The sequence below is a fragment of the Dipodomys spectabilis genome, unplaced genomic scaffold (assembly GCF_019054845.1).
Source record: "Dipodomys spectabilis isolate Male_0828 unplaced genomic scaffold, ASM1905484v1 ptg000009l, whole genome shotgun sequence".
NCBI classification, from domain to species: domain Eukaryota; kingdom Metazoa; phylum Chordata; class Mammalia; order Rodentia; family Heteromyidae; genus Dipodomys; species Dipodomys spectabilis.
The window spans coordinates 9,965,084-9,986,757 of NW_024870686.1; the positions used below are offsets into that span (position 1 = coordinate 9,965,084).

At 35.0% G+C, this 21,674-nt stretch overlaps 1 protein-coding gene across 2 annotated transcripts in view; it reads right to left on the reverse strand.

Moving 5' to 3' along the window:
* The window catches only part of Sgcz (sarcoglycan zeta), a 285,789-nt gene that overhangs the window by 13,590 nt on the left and 250,525 nt on the right, over positions 1–21,674 (reverse strand). Inside the window, exons 4-5 of one of the 2 annotated variants that reach the window (XM_042701558.1) lie at positions 16,584–16,706; positions 4,196–4,268 (exon numbers count right to left, since the gene is read on the reverse strand). In XM_042701558.1, the coding sequence (XP_042557492.1) occupies positions 4,196–4,268; positions 16,584–16,706 (196 nt within the window). The remainder of the gene's footprint in view (positions 1–4,195; positions 4,269–16,583; positions 16,707–21,674) is intronic. The other variant, XM_042701564.1, reaches the window with a different exon arrangement.

Consider the following 21,674-nt stretch of genomic DNA (forward strand, 5'->3'; position numbering starts at 1 on the left):
TTTATGAAAGGAGCGATGTTGTTCTTTCTGATAGAAGCATAAAGTTCTATTGTGTAAATGTACCGTATTTTCTTGATTCCATTCATCTGGGTTGATTCCATATCTTAGCTATAGTAAATAATGCTGGAAAATGGCAATACTGCCCAAGGCTATCTGCAAATTCAATGCAATACCTATCAATATCCCAACAACATTCTTTAATGAAATAGAAGCAATCCAAAAATTCATATGGAACAATAGAAGACGCCGAATAGAAAAACAGGTAGAATAGTGTTGGAGGAATATTAATATCAAACTTCAAACTCTATTATAAAGCTGTAGTTACAAAAAAAAGAGTTTGATACTGGCACGTGAACAGGCAAGAGGACCAATGGAATAGAATTGAAGACTCAGACATGATCCCACAGACCTATGGCCACCTAATCTTCCATAAGGGAGCCAAAATTATCAGATGGAGAAAAAAACAGTCTCTTCAACAAATGGTGCTGGCAGAATTGCTACACACATGTAGGAAATTGAAGTTAGATCCTTATATATCACACTGCACCAAAATCAACTCCAAATGGATCAAAGACCTTGGGGTAAAGCAAAGACCCTGAAAATATTACAGGAAGGGATAGGGGATATGCTTGGGATCCTAGGCACAGGTAGAACCTTCCTTAATAAAGATCCAGAAACACAACAAAGAAAGTCTGGTTAAACGGGTCACATTAAACTGCAGAGCTTCTGCATGGCAAAGGACATAGTGAGCAAGATAAATAGAAAGCCCACAGATTGGGAAAAGATCTTCATTAGCTATACAACAGACAAGGGTCTCATATCAAAAATATACCTAAAGATCAAAATATTAACTCCCCAATACAAATTCCCAGAGAAACAGACACACCATTAATAAGTGGGCTAAAGAATTAAAAAGAGACTTCTCTGGAGAGGAAATAAGAATGGTCAATGGCACCACGATCAAACAGGATTCATTTCAGGGATGCAAAGCTGGTTCAATATACGCAAATCAATTAATATTATTCATCACATCAACAGGAGCAAGAATAAGAACCACATGGTTATCTCAATAGATGCAGAAAAAGCATTCGACAAGATCCAACACCCCTTTATGATGAAGGTTTTGGAAAAATTAGGAATCCATGGAACATTCCTCAATACAATAAAGGCTGTATACGACAAACCTACAGCCAGCATTATACTCAATGGTGAAAAACTAAAGCCATTTCCTCTTAACTCAGGAACAAGACAAGGATGCCCACTCTCTCCACTTCTCTTCAACCTAGTATTAGAATGCCTAGCTACAGCAATAAGACAAGATGCAGACATAAAGGGGATCCAAATAGGGAAAGAAGAAATAAAACTCTCCCTCTTTGCAGATGACATGATCTTGTATTTAAAGAATCCCATAGACTCCACTCCCAAATTACTCAAGCTGATTCAAAACTTTGGCAAAGTAGCAGGTTATAAAATTAACCCCCAAAAATCAATGGCTTTTCTGTATGCCAACAATGAGAAAAGTGTGGCTGAAATTAGGAAAGCAACTCCATTTGTAATAGCCCCACAAAAAATAAAATACCTATTAACTTAACTAAATTAACTTAACTAAAGAAGTGAAGGACCTCTATGATGAAAACTTTAAAATCTTGAAAAAGGAAATCAACACAGAACTTAAAAAATGGCAAAACCTCCCATGCTCCTGGATTGGAAAGATTAACATCGTGAAAATGTCAATACTTCCCAAGGCTATCTACAAATTCAACGCAATACCTATCCAAATTCCAACCTCATTCTTCAAGGAAATAGAAGAGGCAATCCAAAAATTCATATGGAACAATAAAAGACCCCGAATAGCAAAAACGCTCCTGAATGGAAAGAACACTGCTGGAGGAATATCAATACCAAACTTCAAACTCTACTATAAAGCCATAGTAATCAAAACAGCTTGGTATTGGCATAAGAACAGACCTCAGGACCAATGGAATAGAATTGAAAACCCAGAAATGAACCCACAGACCTATAGCCATCTAATCTTCGATAAGGGAGCTAAAACAATAGAATGGAAGAAAGACAACCTCTTCAGTAAATGGTGCTGGCAAAATTGGTTAACTACATGTAGAAAACTTAAGCTAGATCCTTATATATCACCCTGCACCAGAATCAACTCCAAATGGATCAAAGACCTTGAACTCAAAGCAGACACTCTGAAAACATTACAGGATGGAATAGGAGAAACCCTAGGTCTCCTTGGCTCAGGCCGAAATTTTCTGAATAGAGACCCGGAAACACAACAAATCAAAGAAAGGTTGGACAAATGGGATTGCATGAAGTTGCAGAGCTTCTGCAGGGCAAATGACATAGCTAGCAAGATCAATAGAAAGCCCACGGATTGGGAGAAGATCTTTACTAGCCATACAACGGACAAGGGTCTCATATCTAAAATATACTTGGAACTCAAAAAATTAAACCCCCCAACAACAAATCCTCAAAGAAACAACTGCCCAATAAATAAGTGGGCGAAAGACTTAAAGAGAAACTTCTCTGAAGAAGAAAGAAGGATGGCCAATAGACATATGAAGAAATGTTCAACATCCCTAGCCATAAAAGAAATGCAAATCAAAACAACATTGAGATATCACCTCACACCAGTTAGAACGGCAAAAATCAAGAACTCTAACAACAACAGATGCTGGAGGGGATGTGGACAGAAAGGAACCTTACTTCATTGTTGGTGGGAATGTAAACTTTTTCAACCACTTTGGAAAGCAGTATGGAGGTTCCTCAAAAGACTTCAAATAGAGCTCCCCTATGACCCAGCAATCCCACTTTTGGGCATTTACCCTAATGTTTACAAACAAGACCACACTAAAGCTACCAGCACAACTATGTTTATTGCAGCATTATTTACCATAGCTAAGATATGGAACCAACCCAGATGCCCCTCAGTAGATGAATGGATCAAGAAAATGTGGTATATATACACAATGGAATTCTATGCCTCCATCAGAAAGAATGACATTGCCCCATTTGTTAGGAAATGGAAAAACTTGGAAAAAATTATATTAAGTGAAGTAAGCCAGGCCCAAAGAAACGTAGGTCCCATGGTTTCCCTTATTTGTAATATCTAGTATATGTATGAGTCAAGCGGAAAAGGTCAGATAATGTGATGTCAGGAAAATGAACCCTTAGATGTGTATTTTAATGTTTTTTTTCTTTCATGCATGTGTTTCTAACACATTTATAAGATTATCTCTTTGTTGCTTTGTATGTCCCTCCCCCACAGTATAACCCCTGCTTTCACTATATTTGATGTCAGTATAACTTGTGGAGGAGATGGGGAAAAACTAGTTGTTTAAGGATACAGGTGGACCTGTTGCAACAATGAGAAGTACAAGTTGTCATGTCCAAAACGAGCTTTACAACGTTGGTGCAGGGGGGGGGGGGAAGGAGAAGGATTGGGATTAGGGGGGGAGGGGGGAGGCTGGGAAGGGATGTGAAGGATAAACAAAGGAGGAGGCTGCAATGCTTGGTAAGAAATGTACACATTATCCTGCCCATGTAACTGTAACTCCTCTGTACAGTATGTTCACAAATAAAATTAAATTAAATTTAAAAAAAAAAAAGAATTGTCAATGGACACATGAAGAAATGCTCAGCATGGCTGGCCATAAAAGAAATGCAGAACAAAAACTACATTGAGATTCCACCTCACCCCAGTTAGAATGGCCATTATCAAGAAAACAAAAATAACAGATGTTGGCAGGGATGTGGCCAAAAGAGCACACTACTACATTGTTGATGGGAAGGTAAGCTGGTTCAACCACTCTAAAAAGCAGTATGGAGGTTCCTCAAAAGACTCCACATAGAGCTCCTCTATGACCCAGCCATCTCACTGCTGAGAATTTATCCAAATGTTCTCAAACTAGGCCACACAAAAGCTACCAGTACAACTATGTTCATTGCAGTATTATTTACAATATTTATTTTCATGTTCCTTATTGACATGCTAGGATAAACTAAGGAATTTTAGAGAATAAGTTATCTTCTTTCCCTCAGTCAAATATCTGAGTACCATAGATGCACGAAACTCAATTCCAATGCAGATAACTGTAAATATTTAGTTCTTCATACATGATTTATGGTCAACAGTCATGGAAATGATTATACATGATTATACAGGTATAACAGCACCTACCTGAGGTCTCGAGATGGTTCTGCCCTGATGTGAGGTGTCTCCACTGAATGTCCAAATACTGCTCCTTCGGTGCCTGAGGGCAGCATGAATATGGTAGTTAGAGCAATCAAGTCTACAGGCCTACTGGCTTTCATATCTATAGTTATTCATCAAATATTCTTCCCCAAGTGGGAAGAATGCACACAACGCTAGAGAAAATGAAAGAGAAATATTGCACAAACAATATAAAATAGTGAATAGTCAAAAAGGGTCAATCTAAGCATCACAATGTTAAATCTTAGTAAGATAATATTACTTCAAACTGATCATTTCTACCTTCTGGAAGAAAGAACCCCTTCCCTTCTCTGCCTTATCTTCTGGTGTAATGGATCCCAGAGACAGATAGGTTGCCATACTTGAGAAACTCAGTTCTGCCTCTCTATACATTGCAGGGCATGAATGAAATGTGGAGCACAAGCTCCAATACAGCTTATAATCAGATATTTACTGACCGGTATCAGAGACAGTTTAACAGTTCTTTCACAGACAGCTTTATAGTGATCATCCAATTTCAGAGGACATGTCAGGTTCCTTTGACCTCTCTAGAGGCAAGGTGCTATCTAAAGTTATGAACTATTTTAATTCATTTCATGATTGTTGAAATCATACGGGGTCATAGTTGCCTGAAGAGGTGTTGCACTGCAATGTCTTTCTCAGAGAGCTGAATGACTCCTGATCTCACCTTCCACTCCATTTCATTTTCCAGACTCCTGGGAAAAATAAACTGTTTTTCCTCTCCAAAAGCCAAATAAGAAGATTCTTTTTAAAAGATAATAACAGTTTTCAGTAGGCTATGATGAAATTGTTAGCAGGGAATAAGGGATAACACTTCAACTTTCTTAATGATAATTGGCAAGGAGAGAAAAGTATTAGGACTATCCAAGGATTCCATTAAATAACAGCAATTCAGACCTTGATCTTAAAAAAGAGGATTAAGTATTGCCAAGTAGTGTACCATAATTTCATCTACATTATGTTTCAATGGGAAAAATCTTAAAAGTTTCTGCTATAGTAAATTCTTAGGAATACAGATTTTACTTTATAAGCAAAAAGCTATTGGCATTTTTTGACCTTTTACTGGATTTAATGAGACTCTTTTATAACTTGAAGGGCTACATGAGGCAAACACTGCTAATTTCTTTAATTGTTTACTCAAATGCAAAGGAATTATTTTTAAAAGGTTTCCTCTTTTGATATTTTATGAGATATTTTATCTCTGTATTTTCCTTGAGATAGGTCTTTGAAAATAAAATAATACTTTCTGGTAAAATTGGAGTTCTGTATTTTTCTTGGGGTGGCTTTTGAAGGAATGTATTAAGGGATATATTTGCATATCTTAAGGATAGAGACTTTTGACATTTTAAAAGAAAATAAAACTTCATGATAAGCTAGTTACCCATGTGCAAAGTTCAAAATCAATTTGGACTACTGTATGGTTATGAAAATTTCTTCAACAATGGGGAGAAATATAATTAATGAACAATGACAATATTTTCAAGCACAGATTGGCACACATAGTAGCTTTGCTCATAATGGGTGGTTGAGAGCAAATATGGAATGCCATCAAAGATTTAATATTTTGGTGAGGATTAAAATATTGTAGAGGTCTCAGTTCTTATGTTTCAATGTACAAAATTATTTATGATATTAAAAAGTCACACTACCTATGTGGCTAACCTGAAAGCTGAATATAATATCATAAATAGGCAATTTGAATACATATGTTTCTAGACAATGGATAAACTAATTTTCCTTATTGCGATCAGTTTTGCAAAACTTAATAACTATCAAAGATAATCCAAAAAGATATCAGTAAGGGGAGATAAAAGCTCAGCTAAATTATATATGTACTGGAAGAACAGAAAATATCAAAAGTGTGAGAGAAATATCCCATGAATTGAGAATTTTCATGACTGTCAAACTATTAGGTGTGATAGGTTGGAAAATTGAAAACAAAATGAGTCAATTCTGAATTTCAAATCAATATTAAGATTTCAGATGTAACTATATTTTTTTAATTTTTAAGGAGTTGTATACTAATAATTAATTATTCAAATAAATTCTAATTGAATTCAGTATATTCAGAATTAGCTGAGAATAGGTTATTTGGTAATAGTAACAATTGGTTAATGTTATTTTTGGCACAAAGAGTACAGACCTAGTTTTCTAGGAAAAAAGTTGTCATAATCCTTACATGATGAACTACATAAAACATGGAAACTATGGACATGAAAAATCCAAAATTGTCATATTACAAATTATTGTTATGACATGCACATTTAAATATATTGGATATAATAATGTTTAATAGTATGTGTAACTGTTTAATGTAGTATAATGTTCAAATTTATTTAATTATTTTGGAGCTAAGGGACTTACCAGATAAATTAAAAGTTACTATAATTTAATACATTCTTAAAAAATTGTGTGTTGATTATTTTTATGTTCAGGAAACATGAGATAAGCACCTTTCAGAGGTCCAAAGGACTAGATGTCCATCATATAATTTTGCCTTTCAAACAGAAAAAAAATGAAACATGATGCTTTACTGGAACTCTGAAAAGGGTTTTTTTATTTTTTTGAAACCAGGTAGATTTTATATGTAAAGCCAGATCAGCTAGAATCATACATTTTACAAATTCTTAACAAGAAAACAAAATGAAGCAAAATGAAAAACAAACTGTTAAAATTAACTGTAGCTATCATAATGTTGTAATTTTCTCTATACCCTAAATATATCCTGTAGTTATTAAACCTGGTTGCTCATTGTTAATCCTTGGCATTCATATATTTATGAAAATAATTTCTCCCCCAAAACAAGCTAAAGAAAATAAAAACAGAAATTGCTGGAGAAGTGATCAAAGAAAGCAAGAAAGGCTGAGATACAAATTGTTATTATAACATGTACATTTAAATATCGTGAATAAGATAATGCTTATTAATATTGTAAATGATTGTTTAATGTAACATGTTTACATTTGTTTAATTATTTTATATTTAAATAAGTTATCATCTTTACAATAATATTATATTTAAAATAAGTAAAAATTAAAATTTGTAGAGTAACTGTAAAAATTTGTTAGATAAATTAAAAGTGAGTAACATGTAATTCTGTCTAGACAGGTTTATAAACACCTAAATTATATTTTAAGTGTAGGTATTGATGTTTGCAGGATGAGAACAGCTAGCTTTTAGATATTCCATAAAATTCGCCATGACTGAAAACTTTTGACTCTTATGTTGAAGAGTTAGCTTTGCACAGTTTCAGTATTGTAGCCATTGAGGTTTATCTGAGGTGCGATCATTGCTAGTTGAAAACTCTTATCTTGAGTAAGTGTAATAAATACGAAGGAGAGTTTTTCCCCCCATAAGTTATCAGAGCCTACCTGCAGATAGACCCATTGCAACAATGAGATGTACAAGACGTTATGTCGAAAAACGAAATTAACAACTTCGGCGGTGGGGGGAAGGGGAAAGCGGGGAGATGGGAGGGCAGGGATGGGAAGGGGAAACAAAGGAGGAGGCAACAATGCTTGATAAGAAATGTACTCATTACCTTGCTCATGTAATTGTAACCCCTCTGTACGGTATTTTCATAATTAAAAAAAAAACTTAAAAAAAGTTATCAGAGCCTAAGATACAAAAGGTTAATGGAACATGAGAATTTATCCTTCCAGGGATAAATGTTTTGTTTGGCAGTGTACCGAAAAGTTAGGCAGCATTTTCAATGTCAAAATTAAATAAAGATGAGGATGAGGGAAAAATCATATAGATAAAAGGGGTAGAAAAATTTCTTTTTTTCTATAATCTCTACATTTGACTTTACAATGATTAGTGAATACATTCCAATTCTTAGTGAATCTTTTATTCTTTTATTTTAATCTTTTATTCTTTTATTGGTAATGATTTCTCCAAAATCTAAATTGGTGAAATCACAATGAGATGAACCATTTATTGTTTTTACTAAAACATATATATGATTACATTATATATTAATTTAGAAGTGTTCTTAACTGTAGGAGCAGCTCAATTGCTAGTGTCTAACTGCTTGAAGCCTGAATTAAAATTGAATTCTAAGGTCTGCCAAAGTATTCTTTCTAATGGTCTGATGTTACATTTATGTGTGTGTGTGTGTGTGTGTGTGTGTGTGTGTGTGTGTGTGTGTAGTTAATTTGAGAATGGAGGATAAGCTACCAAGATTCCTGAAATGATCTTATTTATAAATGAATTTTTAATTTTTAATTAAAAATTGTCTCAGACTGTGTGCTTTTTGATGCCAAATTATATCCTGAAGAGAAACTGGCATAGTAAGCCTTAAGTTGAAAGGGAATTCTACCATTTCTGACAATATAGATAGAATGAAATACATGTATTATGTGAAATAGAACCAAGAAAAATATGATTTCACTAATATATGAAATATAAATATATGAAATAGAAAAATGTCAAAAAACAGAGCAGAAATGCCATTAACCAATGGCTTGGACAGGAGGAAAGTTGGGATAAGGGAACATAATAAAGGATGTAGAAGTTTCAACAGGCTAGAAGAGTATCTATTGGACTACACTGTATTTGTGGTTAATAATAATTTATTTGTATATTTCTTAATTATTCATCGATTTTTAAAAGAGTTTTACTACAAATTAATGGGTGAGTAAAGGGTTAGAGATTAGAATACTGAGCTGTGTAATCAATGCTTTTTATAAGCATGTAAGAAAATGGATGATGAGGCTTATGAAAAGTGAAAAGAAGGAGATAAGAAAGATTAATAGAGGAAGATAAGTTGATCAAAGTATATTGTATGTATATATAGGAGTACCAAATGAAGTGCCTTTGTAAATTGAATATACAATAAAGAAAGGAGTGAGGGAAAGAGAATATCAATAATAAAAGAATCATCTGGATATGTCCTCCCAAAATATCTATATGTAAATTTGGTTAAGACCCATGATTGTGAGATAACAAGCCTTATAATATGAAATATAAAATAATACTAGAAACATTTTCTTGAGAGAAATGAATCATTAAAAACTGAAATATAAAAATCAAAGTCTGCAGCACATAAAGCTGATAACACCCACAATATAAAAAATAACTTTTATAAAGCAATAAGAAGAAAACAATGCATTAGAGAAAAAAGAATAAAACAATAGTTGGATAACTTGGAATAAAAGAAACCTGTATAATAGCCTTGAAAAATAAAGTTTCTCTAACCAGGAGATCCTCAATGAAATACTAAGATATAATTGTATTTGAATCTTTTGAAATACCCTGTACACAAGAAAAGTCAATATGCCATTTTGATGGTTGAGATAAAAATGCTATCCTCCAGCATTTTCCTCTAGGAGCAAATATAGTCCATTTTGTGGGAATTTAGAGAAAGCTCACTTTAAAGAATTTGTGAATTTATCCAAACAACATTTTCACTAAAATTAGAAACATATAATCCTTTTTGTGAAATAGTCTATTGTTTTAGATAATTGTTTCAAAATAATGTGTTCTGTCTTCCTAAATTTCCCTGCTTGTTTCAAATTAGAAAGAACTTTGTTGTTCTTGTGGCCAAAGTGAAATAAAAAAATAGGAATCAGGCTCAGGTAATTTTGTCTATTCAGTTAAATTATTATGCAGCAATATGTATTCAGTCAATACACAATGCAAAGTATGATAGAGTCTGCAGCATTTCCAACAGAGTAACATTACAGAGAACACATGATATAATAGAAGGTTCGAGATCCAGGTCAACTTGTCTCACTTGCAAGGTGACATTAATAAATCATTTATGTGAACTCTTAATGTTCTTGGTATATAAAATAAGAGGTGGAAGTACTCAATGCTTTTTCTTCCTTTTAAGACTATCTGAGGTTTCAAATATATATGATGTAATATATTTATAAGACATGTATATCAGACTCAATGATCTATGTCAATCCAGGAATATGAAATTTTTCATTCCCTGATGATGAATGCACAATAAAAAAATGACAACTATCTAGGGTTTATATTTTCATTAAAAAAATCTAAATTTCAGGTATTATTATTACTATTATTATTATATTGTTGGTGGTGTTGTCAGTCATGAGGCTTAAACTTTGGGCCTGGGCATGTCCCTGAGTTCTTCAGTTCAACGCAAGCACTCTACCACTTAAGCCACAGCACCACTTCTGGTTTTCTGGTGTTAATTGGAAATAAGAGTCTCACAGATAGCAGTGGCTCACACCTGTAATCCTAGCTACTCAGGAGGCTGAGATATGAGGATCGTGGTTCAAAGCCAGCCCCATCAGGCCTAGGAGATCTCAGCCTCCTGAGTAGCTAGGATTACAGGCGTGAACCACCAGTGCCTGGCTCAAGCTTTATTTTTAAAGAAAGAGAGTTATGCACATGAAATGTCACTGCAAAGAAATTCAGGATATTACAATGAAGGTTCAAAAGAGAAACAAAATGTTCAATGATAAATTATTTTTAATTATATTTTCATGTAGTTGCAGAATTACCATTTAACATATCAGTATATGACTACAATGCATCTTGATGATAAACCATTTAATAAGATATTGTGGTGTAACAAAATAGAATACTGAAACCATTTAACATAGAAGCCAACACTTAATGACATGATGTAGAAATGAATATTAGAGTCCAGGAACAGTGACGTACACTGTGTGGGAGATTGTGATTGGGAAGAATGGAAGGAATGAAGGGCCTCTTAGTAGTGCTTGTGATCCCAGCAACAATGGGAAGGCTGTAGTAGGCAGATTGCTGCTACAGTAGGTATCCAGACAAGAGCCAAGGCCCTTCCTTAAAAATAACCAGCAGAAACTGTGCCCAGAGCTATGGCTCAAGTGGTAGAGCAGCAGCCTAGAAAGAGCTGGATTGAAACTCCAGTATTGCCCAAAATAAGTGTATATTAGACATCTACCTGTAAGATCTACATGAATATCTGTGTTTTCCCAAAGAATACATAACAACATTTATATTAATCTCTTTCTTTGACATTGTTAAGCACAGGCAACCTTTTTATAGGCATAGCTACTTCAAGATGGAGAGGTTACTCCAAAGGCTTTTAGTAATTCAGTTTTAAAAACAATCAGACATATAATATTTAAGTGAGCTCATATCATTTCACCTGTATTTCCTGCCTATTAAATAAATTTGCTTGAAATAATAACCTAGTAGATAAATCAAATCCTGAAAGCTCTCATTGTTACAAAAATTCTTATTCAGGGTCTGGATGTGTTATATAAATGGGGGTGTCCTGATATAGATAAAAATTCAGTAGAAATTAGAGAAAACGACTGGTGAGGAGGGGAAGATCTACTTTATCAATTGCCACTGAGAGTTGTGTGCACCTGCTGTCAATCACTTAACCTGAGGCAGTTTGCCAGATGAAGATAATAGACACCCCTAGGTAGTGATAGGTACATGGATTAATGTAAATGATAGTCATCATTCAATAACAAAAACATATCAGCATGTTATTAATCTCATTTGATTAATTATTGTGATGATGTTACATGTGCTTATTCTTATATGTCTTTGAATATTTCCTTAGTCTGAATATTTCCAACACTATAGACAATTTTCTCTGTGACAGACATGACGTCAGACACAGGTTACCTGACCCGAATGCAATGAAAATCTAGTGAGTATCTTCATTTGTTAGCCCGATATTTTACAAATAAGAAAGTGCTGACTTAGATACTTGCGAGTTGAATTGTCCATAATCATCTTTCAGAAAGCACAGCAGTTGCAGAGCCAGCAGTAGGGAGATTCACTTGGACACCGTGAATCTCTTTAAGACTCATAGTGCAGCTGACCCCTCATCCTCTCAACTCTTGGTCTCAGTCTATCATAGCTGCATGGTCATCCAACTCAATATACTTGTTTAGTGTGGCTCTTACCATTACCTAGGATTTAACTTTTCAATAATTCTCTTTTTAGTGGGCAAAAGCTAAACATTTCTCAGTAGCTTCTATGAAGAGAGTAACCTATATTGATGGTAGTCATTGACAAGCTGAAAATAGAAAGTATAATGATGCAAACATATGACGAAGAATTGCTCTATTTGGTTTAAAATTTAATTTTATGCTTCTTTCCCATGGAAATTATCTTCATACCCTAAAGCTAATGACATTTGTGATTACACAAATAACTTCTGTATCAATCATCCCCAGTTTCAGCAAGGAACATGAATCCAAGTTGGAATTTGGATGTCTTTGATACACTTGCAACAAACTATGCACCGGCACATGACTAAGTTTGGGGCAATTGGATATACAATGAATACAGGCAATTGGATATACAATGGATACATGTTTTTTTTTCCAGATTTCAATATATTTTTAAAATTTTTTTTGTGAAAATACCGTACAGAGGGGTTACATGGGCAAGGTAATGAGTATCAAGCATTGTTGCCTCCTCCTTTGTTTCCCTTCTCATCCTTTCCCATCTTCCCCCCCTCGCACCCTCCAAGCCAAACTTGTAAAGTTCGTTTTTCGACATAAAGACTTGTACATCTCATTGTTGCAATGGGGCCACCTGAATCCCCATTTAAACGGTTTGTTTTTGCCCTTCCCCTCCACAAATTATACCAACATCAAATACAATAAAAGCAGAGGTTATACTGTGGGGGAGGGACATACAAAGCAACAAAGAAATCATGTTGTGATGAGACTATGCTCCCTATTACCCTTTTCTCACTTCTTTTTTGAAGAAGCACAGAAGCTATGTTCTATGACAGCTTCAATACTGTGACAAAAGGCAAGAACCTGTCCTTTGAAGATTTCTTATCTCTGTGTGTGTGTGTGTCCTGCTACTGGGTTTGTCCTCTCAGCTTTTTTACTCAAGATTGGTGTTCTACCACTTGAGTTATACCTCCATTTCCAGGATCAGTCTGCAATTATCTATATTACCTGGTGATTTGCAGAGTATACTCACATGCAATGTTATATGAGATAAAAATAAAATGTGTATTACTTGACTATTTTGGAAATAAAGCTAGTATTACTTGCTATCTTCTATCACTACTTTGCTCACAAATAGTTGAAGAAATTGAAACATCTAATGGAGTATACTCTTACAGTTATTTTATATTTATATATATATACTTATTTATATATATATATATTTTTTTTTTTTTTCTGGAAGTAGTAGAGCTGGAACTCAGGGCCTGGATACTGTAGCTGAGCTCTTTTGGTCAAGGTACCACTTGAGCCACTTCTGGCATTTTAGTGGTTAATTGGAGACCAGAGTCTCACTTTGGACTTTGATCCTCAGATCTTAGCCTCCTGCATATTCAGCTAGGATTACAGGCTTGAGTCAATGGTGCCTGACTATAATCTTTAAGTAGTTTTACAAAGGGGTCTCAAATTCAACAAATCCGTTTATAAGTAACAAGGCATCTTGAACAGCGTTACCCCTTTCATCATTCTCCCCATCTATCCCATCCCCACTCCTCTCCTCAATTTTCTTTGTTTATTTTCACATTTACATAGAATATTATGACTGAATTTTCCCAACCTTCCTCTTAATATTCATTATGCAATTCCTACTTTACATATTTTGATTTTCAACTCATTTCTTTTTTCATACATTGTTTAATATCTTATTTCTCACAATACTTATTTTACAAATATAAAGTAAGAACTGTAGCAATATATTACCATTTATTGGAGATAGTACATATTTCAAATATGAATTTAGGGCACAAGCATGATGTATAAGAAACAAACAATTGATTTATAGAATGGTAGCATCCAATTTATATATATATGTATATACATATAATTTTTTTTTGCTGGTTGTGGAGCCTGAACTGGGCCTGCATGCTGTTCCTCAGCTGTTCGGCTCAAGTCTAGCACTCTACCACTTGAGCCACAGAGCTACTTCTGGCTTTTTCTGCTTATGTAGTGCTGAGGAATCGAACCCAGGGCCTCAAGCATGCAAGGCAAGCACTCTACCACTGAGCCACCTTCCCAGCTCCCCAATCAATAATTTCAAAAACATCAAACAGATTTGTGTCATTTGTATGTATAATTCAACTGCCCTATCTTATGACTTGATCCCTCATTCCTGTCATACAATTGTACTTCCACTGAGTTTTGTATTCACAGAGTTAAAAACTGGGAATATTTCCATGAGCGCTTAGAAAAAGAAGTCATAGAGAAGATTTATACCAAAGTGCTCAGTGGAAATGGCTTATTTTGTGACAATGGCAGAAATGATTGTTTATCCATTTCAAAACTTCAAGTCAATTTTTGCCTAAAATTTTAACGGGGATATGGGATAATAATTATGTTTAGTGTATCTGCAATCTTTGTCTTCAGGAAGTTTATGAAGCAACTGGAAAAGTGGGTTGAGTGATTGCCCTATACTATAGGCTTGGAAGGCTTCATTACAGAAAACTTAGTGATGGTGCATCACTTTTCTCTGCACCTAGTCTAAACACATTTCATTCAGTCAATGCAGCTGATATCCTGCTGCCTGAGCCATACCACTTTCTCAGCATTTGGACAGCTCAGAGGAACAATGGCCCTGCCTAATAAGCTGATTTCAAGGTTGACTCATCACAGTGTGCTAATGTAACAGACAAGAACAAGGAAATAGAAGAGCAACTAATAATAAAAAAAAAGCAGAAAATATTGATCCCAACCCAGAAGCATGGTGTTTAATTTAAAGGACAGCTTTTCAGAAAAATCCTTTTGTCTGTTGTCAAACATGGATTGAAACTTGTCTGTCCATCTAATCATTTAAGTAGAAAAGACATAGAGGTGTGATGTTTGGGCTTTCCAACAGACACTAAGGCCAGAGCATACACTGAGTTGTGTATTCTTACAAACTGCAGTTCCAAATTACGCTGTTATTTTATTTTCTCTGCATAAATTTTGCTGTTTGTCCCCTAGCCTGTCACAGAGTAAAGTTGTCTAATTGAAACTTAAAACTTTTTATTTAACAAGGATGATATTCTGCAGGACTTATAAGTCTTTCACCTTCTAGAATCAATTGACTTATACTTGCACTTTCCTAAGTTACTGTACTACTTTGAATACAAATGAAGTACAGATTCTGTTTGATAGATTCAGCCTGGAAACACTAAATTTAAGCCCTCTGTGTATAAAGGTTTATATCTTTTATCATCTGTTTACTAGGGCTCAATAAATAATTATGTTAAATAATATCTTTGGCCCATAGGAGGGAATACAAACTGAACATAATTTTAAAAATGAACTTGCATAAAATACATGTAGAACTCTTATGCATTCCTTGATATAGTAAAGAGATATCAAGGGCAGTGAGTATAGTTATATTAATATAATAAATTATTTATGATCACATCAATTACAGATTTGGGGCAGATGGTTGCTTATCATAGCCACGGTATTTAGTTTGGTGATGTTCAGGTAAGAGTTTGACATTTTACTTCTACCCACCTGCATTCCAGACATATTTTAATGTCTGAGGTAAATTCCTGTTACAGGAATAAATTTTAGTCATAAATGAAATACCTCAAATGTACAGACAGACCCATTGTCTAAAACAACCCATGCACTTCTGTTACCCTGAGAGAAAAGCCCATTTATGAAATGCCATTGTTCATAAAGTATAAATCTAGAAGGGATCCAATTTAACTTTAATTCCTAAGGATATTACTTAAATCGAAAACTTTCTTCCAAAATTGTACAATTCTAGAATAGACTTCTTGGAGTTCTCGTGTCACATGTCACTTTGAAGTCTTGTCAGCACGGCTATCTAATTGATATGAAGCACCCTCAAGTCACTGTCTCTTTATAGTGTTATTTGTCAAATGCCTCCAGCCTTGCTTTAAAGTATAGGAGAGGTTACTTATCAATCTTTCTGCCCTTCAATCGCATGCTGTGCCATACTTGATTTTCTCTTCTAAGCATATGAAATTCTAAATTATATGTGGCTTTGATGTCTTTACGTTGCTTTATTTTAGAAGTATTCCAGGTAACTAACACATGGCATTCTAAAGGCTTAGCAGGCACTTAAATGCGCATGTTTATATTATGTCTGTGTGAATCTGAGAACCTGTGTGAATCTTCGATCCATATGTTATTAGATATTGGAGAAATCCTAATCAAACTAAAATACCCTCATGAGTATAGGTCTGAGACATAAAGTGGAAAACAAAGCTATGAATATATCTGTCTCATATGTGCATGCATGTGTGCATGTGTGTGCGTGTGTGCATTGGCCAGTGAATGTACGCATGCACACACACATACACACACCTATGACCTCTAGAGTAGTTTTTTGTGCAGCTGTATTTTCTTTCCATAATAAACACTATTCCATTAATTAAATAATGTCTTAAGACCTCAATTCATAATACCTGTAACCTTCAGTTTCTCAGCTCCAATGGTAATCTCTTCTTCATCCGCAGAAAACAGCACCCTGCCATCTTCGCTTGCTCTCACTTCAAACCTTTTACACTGAGCCTCTACAGCATCTGCTCCTATGAACAGAATAAAGAATTAAGCATAAAACTTGTGCCCAGCAAACCTTATTATGCAATACTTTTAGTGATAAATAAAAAGGGACATAGAATAGAGTAGTTTTTAGTTATCTTGACTGTGTGCTTTATTTCTGAATTTGTATTTTAAGGTGTTAGCTTTTTCAAGAACCGGCTTAACTTGGTAGAGATTTGCTAGGCTATCAGTATGCGTAAATGTGATCTCTAATTGTTTGAGCTTATCCCATTACAACTAGGTTTAACAAAACAAAAAACAAAACAAAACTGCCTATCCATAAGAAAAGACAGGATCTGCTTTGCTCTCTTGCAAGCTGAAGTCATGGAACTATATCTGGTGCTGCTGATTCTCAGCAGATAGTTGGGTAATGAATGATCTTCACATTTCCTCCCTGTAATATAAACCAGAGTTTGTATTTGTAAAGTACCATTCAGAATAGATCTTTATTTAGGCTACAATCCATAGGGTTTTCTTTTTCTTTTTTCTTTCTTTTTTTTTTTTTTTTTTAGGTCTGGTCGTGGGGCCTGAACTCTGGGCCTGGGCGCTGTCCCTCAGCTCTTCAGCTCAAGGCTAGAGCGTTACCACTTGAGCCACAGTGCCACTTCCGACTTTTTTCTTTTTGCTTATGTGGTGCTGAGGAATCGAACCCAAGGCCTCAGGCATGCAAGGCAAGCGCTCTACTACTGAGCCACCTTCCCAGCCCTCATAGGGTTTTCTTTAATGCTGATATTTTTTAATCCTTTGATATCAATGAATTAGAATAATCATTTTCTTATCACTCTTACAATTGCTTTATTTTTGAAGTGTTTTCCTGTAAAATTTAAACAATACTTTTGTCAATTTATTTATGCATGTTGTATTGTTAAAAATTGAAATAAAAATCCACAAATGACCAAGCCAGATCCTGTATTTGAAAAGCATGATTAGAGAGAAAAGTCACTCTTTTGAAGAAAAAGTTCTAAGCAGTGCATAGGCCTAAGGAATTGATATTTCCACAATATCAATTTCTTTCTTGTGGCATGACATATTTCATGTTTAGGTCAATAGCTCCTCTCCTGCTCAGACAAGGAGAAACTCTCAGCTGTCTAACTCAGAAGACTACTTAGATACAATGCATGGTACATTACGAGTATACATCATTTTATTTGTCTTTGCCTATTACCACAGCTTTTAAGATACATGACTCAATGAACTCAAAGCCTGAGATCATCTTTGGATTTCAAAATACCCTTAGATTAAGAATGGTATCTGGTTTTCTGAGAGTAAATTTTCTTTCTTTTTTAAACTTTTAAAAATTATCTTCACATAATGGTAATACTGCCAAAATTAAAATACAAATTCAATGCAATTCCTATTAAAATCCCAATGACGTACATCACTGAAATACAGAAAACAGTCCAAAAATTCATATAGAACAACAAAAGACCTAGAATAGCCGAAACAATTCTAGGGAATAAAGACAACCTGGGAGGGATATCCATGCCGAACTTCAAACTCTACTACAGAGCTATAATAACAAAGACAGCATGGTACTGGCACAAAAACAGACCCAAAGACCAATGGAATAGAATAGAAGATCCAGAAATAAATCCACAGGCCTACAGCCAGCTGATATTCGACAAAGGAGCCAAAGACATACATTGGAAGAAACACAGCCTCTTCAACCACTGGTGCTGGGAAAACTGGGCGGCCACATGCAGAAAACTAAAAGTGGACCCCAGCCTATCACCATGCACCAACATCAACTCAAAATGGATTAAAGACCTTAACATTAAACCTGAATCTCTGAAACTACTGCAGGACAGAGTAGGAGAGACACTTGAACTAATAGGCACAGGAAGGAACTTCCTGAACAGAGTCCCAGGGTCACAACAAATTGGAAAGAGACTTGACAAATGGGACTACCTTAAAATAAAAAGCTTCTGCACAGCTAAATCTATCACAACCAAGCTAGAAAGACAACCAACTAATTGGGAAAAAGTATTTACCAGCAATATATCAGACAAGGGGTTAACATCCTGTATATACAGGGAACTCAAGAAACTAATCCCTCCCAAACCTAACCAACCAATTACTAAATGGGCAAGGGAACTAAAGAGGGACTTCTCAGATGAAGAAATAAAAATGGCAAAGAAACACATGAGTAAATGTTCACCATCCCTGGTGGTGAAGGAAATGCAAATAAAGACAACCCTGAGATACCACCTTACCCCAGTCAGAATGTCCTACATCCACAAATCAGTCAACGACAAATGCTGGAGGGGATGTGGAGAAAGAGGAACCCTATTACACTGCTGGTGGGAATGTACACTTATACAACCACTTTGGAAAGCAGTCTGGAGGGTCCTTAGAAAGCTAAAGATTGACCTCCCTTACGACCCAGTCATACCACTTCTAGGCATCTACCCTGAACAACAGGAACTAATATACAAGGACACGTGCACCTCTATGTTTATTGCAACACTGTTCACAATAGCTAGGATATGGAAACAACCCAGATGCCCCACCACAGATGAATGGATCCAAAAATTGTGGTATCTATACACAATGGAATATTATGCAGCCATTAGAAATGACAAAATAATGGCATTTGCAGGGAAATGGATGGAGCTAGAAGAAATCATGTTGAGTGAGGTAAGCCAAGAGCAAAGAGTCAAACGGTACATGGTCTTCCTGATAAGTGGATGTTAAATCCAAAATGTTAGGCGATATGACAAAATTAACAGAACTTAAGAAACAAAGAACTTCCACTCATCTGGTCGAACCACTACTAAATATCCCCATGCTGCTGATCACATGTATGGTGTATATGTGTACACCATTATATGTTATAGACCGTGATAGACAATTTGCTCCAGGAAAGTTAGAATGAACTTGTGACTTTAAATGAGTATAATTATTTCACAATACTGTGAAATTTGGGAAATTATGTAATCACTTAATCACAATTAAAAAAAAAGAATCTTGGGGAAGGTAGGGAGGGAAGGGATGGTAGGGAGAAAACAATGGAGGGGGTAACAATGCTCAATAGGAAGTGTACTCATTACCTTACTCATGTAACTGTAACCCTCTGTATAGTATCTTTACAATAAAAAAATTAAAAAAAAATTATCTTCACATAGTTGTACAAAGGAGTTGCCATTTAACAAGACAGTTTATGAATACAATGCATCTCGATTCATGATACACTTTTTATCCTTTTCATTCATCCCTCACCTATGCACCTCTTCTGTCACTCCTTTCAATTTTGTAGGGTTCTCCTATGTGGAGGTTAGAATCAGCCTGTAAAGCTATAAGTAAATATGTTGAGGGTGGTATTTAATTGTTTACAACAATGTGTGAACTGAAATATGGTAGATCCAAGGCAGAACTCAAATATTGTAATTCCTTATAAAGCCAAAAACAAAGTTCAATAAAATAAAACACAAGGAAGTGGGTACTTGTAAGTGGTTGGGTGGGGTGGGACCGAGGGAAAAGGGGTAAATAAAAAAAAAAGAGAAGGATGGGTAATATAATCAAGAATTGAATGTGTAGGAGGAGGGGAGGGATGGGTGAGAAAGTTGCAAGAAGTGACATTGATCAAGATGCATTGTGTTCTCAAACTGCTTTGTTAAATGGCAAGTCTATTGAACAACAAGTGAAAGATAATAAAAAACAAGTTTTTAAAAAAATTGTAGGATATACATTGTATTCTTGACTGCCCTCTACCTTTTTTCCTCATCATTTGTACACTAGTTTCCCCTTGGACCCACCCCACCTTTCCCTAGGACATGCTTCCTGGTGTTTATTTTGTTGAATTTTGACTTTGTCTTTTTTTGGGGGGGGGGGGTCGTGGGATCTGAACTCTGGGCCTCAGCTCTTTAGATCAAAGCTAGTGCTCTATCACTTGAGCCACAGTGCTACTTCTGGACTTTTCTGCTTATGTGGTGCTGAGGAATCGAACCCAGGGCCTCATGCATGCAAGGCAAACACTCTACCACTAAGCCACATTCCCAACCCCTGACTTTGTCTTTTTAAGGAGTTACATTATTTGAGTTCTCCCTTGAATCTACCATATTTCAGTTAATACACTGGTATACACGTGCATATCACCCCACCTATGTGGCTGTTTTAACAAGATGAACAGCATTAGATCTAAGCTTTTTTCTCTTTTTTTGATGTCAGGCCCAGTTCAGCCCTAGTTCACATCTTATTCCACGGGGCTGTGAAAATTAATTCATTTTAATATATTTTCTGGGGAACAGCAAAAAGGTGGAAACAATATTTAAAACCCAGATAAGATGGAAAACAATTTTCTGAAAACAAAATGTATTTTCCTGTATTATAATAATACATTCATGAAAATCTCCAGTAAAACTATACTAAATAGCAGAACTAATTTTGTCCTTGTGGGATGAAAGTTAGCAATAGCATGAATTGCACTTTTTAGAAACTTGCTTATCTTTTTGTTCTTGTTTCAATAAAGATTTCTCTTTATATAGATTTTAATGATGTCTAGGAAGCCATTAAAAACCTGCTACTCTTTTTAAGAATTATTTTTATCATGTTTAAGTAGCCATACAAAGGAATTGCCCTTCACTAAAGCAGATCTGCTATTCCTTATCATAGTCAGTAAATTTGATTTTGTAAATATTATTTTAAAGGATTTTAAAGTATTTTCTTCAAACTGCAGCTTCATATATTTTATCTGTAATCTTTCAACCAAAATAACCCAACTGAGTGATGTCCAAAAGCTGCGTTTAAAGCCAATATGTTGATAAATATGATTTCCTCTGGGTTGTGAAATATCTGTTTAAATTTATCTTCAAAGGACTCAGGAATACATTAATTCTCAATGCCCTGAAAGATATTATTGATATTTTATCTGTAACATATCTTAACATTTACACTACATTACTTCCTTCAAATATACTCAATTGCTAGGCTTAATTACTCCACAAAATATATTAAAG